Source organism: Ceratina calcarata, unplaced genomic scaffold (genome assembly GCF_001652005.2).
Source record: "Ceratina calcarata isolate Rehan_Ccalc_2016 unplaced genomic scaffold, ASM165200v1 scaffold35.2, whole genome shotgun sequence".
Classification (NCBI taxonomy): Eukaryota; Metazoa; Arthropoda; class Insecta; order Hymenoptera; family Apidae; genus Ceratina; species Ceratina calcarata.
This window is the reverse complement of record NW_017157934.1, coordinates 374,257-375,789: the sequence shown is the minus strand read 5'-3', so window position 1 is coordinate 375,789 and position 1,533 is coordinate 374,257. Positions and strand designations below refer to the sequence as shown.

General features: G+C 30.3%; 1 protein-coding gene across 1 annotated transcript; it reads right to left on the bottom strand.

Moving 5' to 3' along the window:
* Positions 1 to 8: 8 nt before the first annotated feature.
* On the bottom strand, positions 9 to 993 carry Svip (small VCP interacting protein). Its single transcript, XM_018025083.2, has 3 exons — positions 740 to 993; positions 480 to 647; positions 9 to 253 (listed from the first exon to the last, which is right to left on the bottom strand). Exons 1-3 carry the CDS (start codon positions 806 to 808, stop codon positions 239 to 241), a joined length of 252 nt encoding a protein of 83 aa, XP_017880572.1. The 5' UTR covers positions 809 to 993; the 3' UTR covers positions 9 to 238.
* Positions 994 to 1,533: the final 540 nt, after the last annotated feature.

Sequence of the window (1,533 nt, the reverse complement as noted above, 5' to 3'; positions counted from 1 at the left end):
ATATAAAATTTTGGTATAACTAGTATAAACATTTAAGGCACTATAGAAAATATAATGTAAAAACAGATACATATGTGTACTTAAGTTTTACAAAATGCTAAGCTATGATACTGGTATTCTTAATTTCTATTACAACACAGTGCATTACAATATACACTGTCTCAACATTGCATCATGAATAATCTTACTTTTTTAAATAAATTCATATCAAATAATTAACTTTCTTTTAAGTTCCCCATTAGCTGACTTGCCACTAAAACAGTAAATGTAGTTTTATCATTATAACATAATCTGTACCATTATAATACTGCTTAACACTAAGAAAGAGACAATTTTATGTTCATATAGGTCTGTTTTCACTCTTGAATATTACAAATGTACATGATAAGAATTTTAATATAAGGAAAATACATAACCAAGAAAAATCTTATAATCTCAAGTGAGTCTTATACTGCAATTACAAATATTGAATATCTTACCTTCAAATTATTTTGTGTACTGCCACCACTAGCTTCTTCTAGACGTTTATCGCGTAACTGATCTAATCTTTCTTGTCTTTTGACAGCGTCAATATTCTTAATACCTCTGCTTTGTTCTTCAGCAATTCTTTTTTCTGCTGCTTCCTTTTGCATTCTTCTTCTAGTTTCCTATAGAAACAAATATTTCTTCCGTTGAAATTCAAACCATTCTCTAATCTTTGATATACAAATAACATAACCTAAAACATTATTTATCTCACCAAATCTGGTTGTAGATCTTCACACGAATACGATGTCTGTTTACAGCAAGATAAACAGAGGTTTCCCATGATGAAACACAAATGTCTTTTTATTACGGTTGCAAGTGCGAAAGAATTTCTAATAATCGTAACACTTGTGTGAATTAGATGTAACACCACACCATACAGAAAACCAGAGCAGAGCAACTTGAACTGACAGTTGACACTGTTGACAGCTAGGCAGCTAGGGACTAGGGCAGGGCTCGGATATTTTATCCCGCACGGTTCGCTTCCCCTCTTTTTCGCCCGTATTTCGATCCCCACTACTATTCCCCTCATGCGTGCTCATGCGCGTTCGCGAAGCTCTCCGCANAATAATTTAAATAGATTTCTAATTCAGATAATTTAACCCGTTAAAAAGGAAATAAAGCATTTTACATCCTTTGCATTAAAATATAAAAAATATATGTGACATTTGAACAAAAATCATTTATACTTAATGACCATTTTTCGTAACATTACGTACCTATAGCTTTGTGTGACACATTTATAATTATTTTCTTAATAGTATATATCATATAAAATTTTGGTATAACTAGTATAAACATTTAAGGCACTATAGAAAATATAATGTAAAAACAGATACATATGTGTACTTAAGTTTTACAAAATGCTAAGCTATGATACTGGTATTCTTAATTTCTATTACAACACAGTGCATTACAATATACACTGTCTCAACATTGCATCATGAATAATCTTACTTTTTTAAATAAATTCATATCAAATAATTAACTTTCTTTTAAGTTCCCCAT

What these genes read in the sequence shown, in the direction of transcription:
- Svip (XM_018025083.2), bottom strand. Translation starts at nt 808, where the DNA reads ATGGGAAACCTCTGTTTATCTTGCTGTAAACAGACATCGTATTCGTGT. An exon ending in AAGATCTACAACCAGATTTG is followed by an intron (nt 648 to 739) that starts GTGAGATAAATA and finishes TTGTTTCTATAG; the next exon opens with GAAACTAGAAGAAGAATGCA.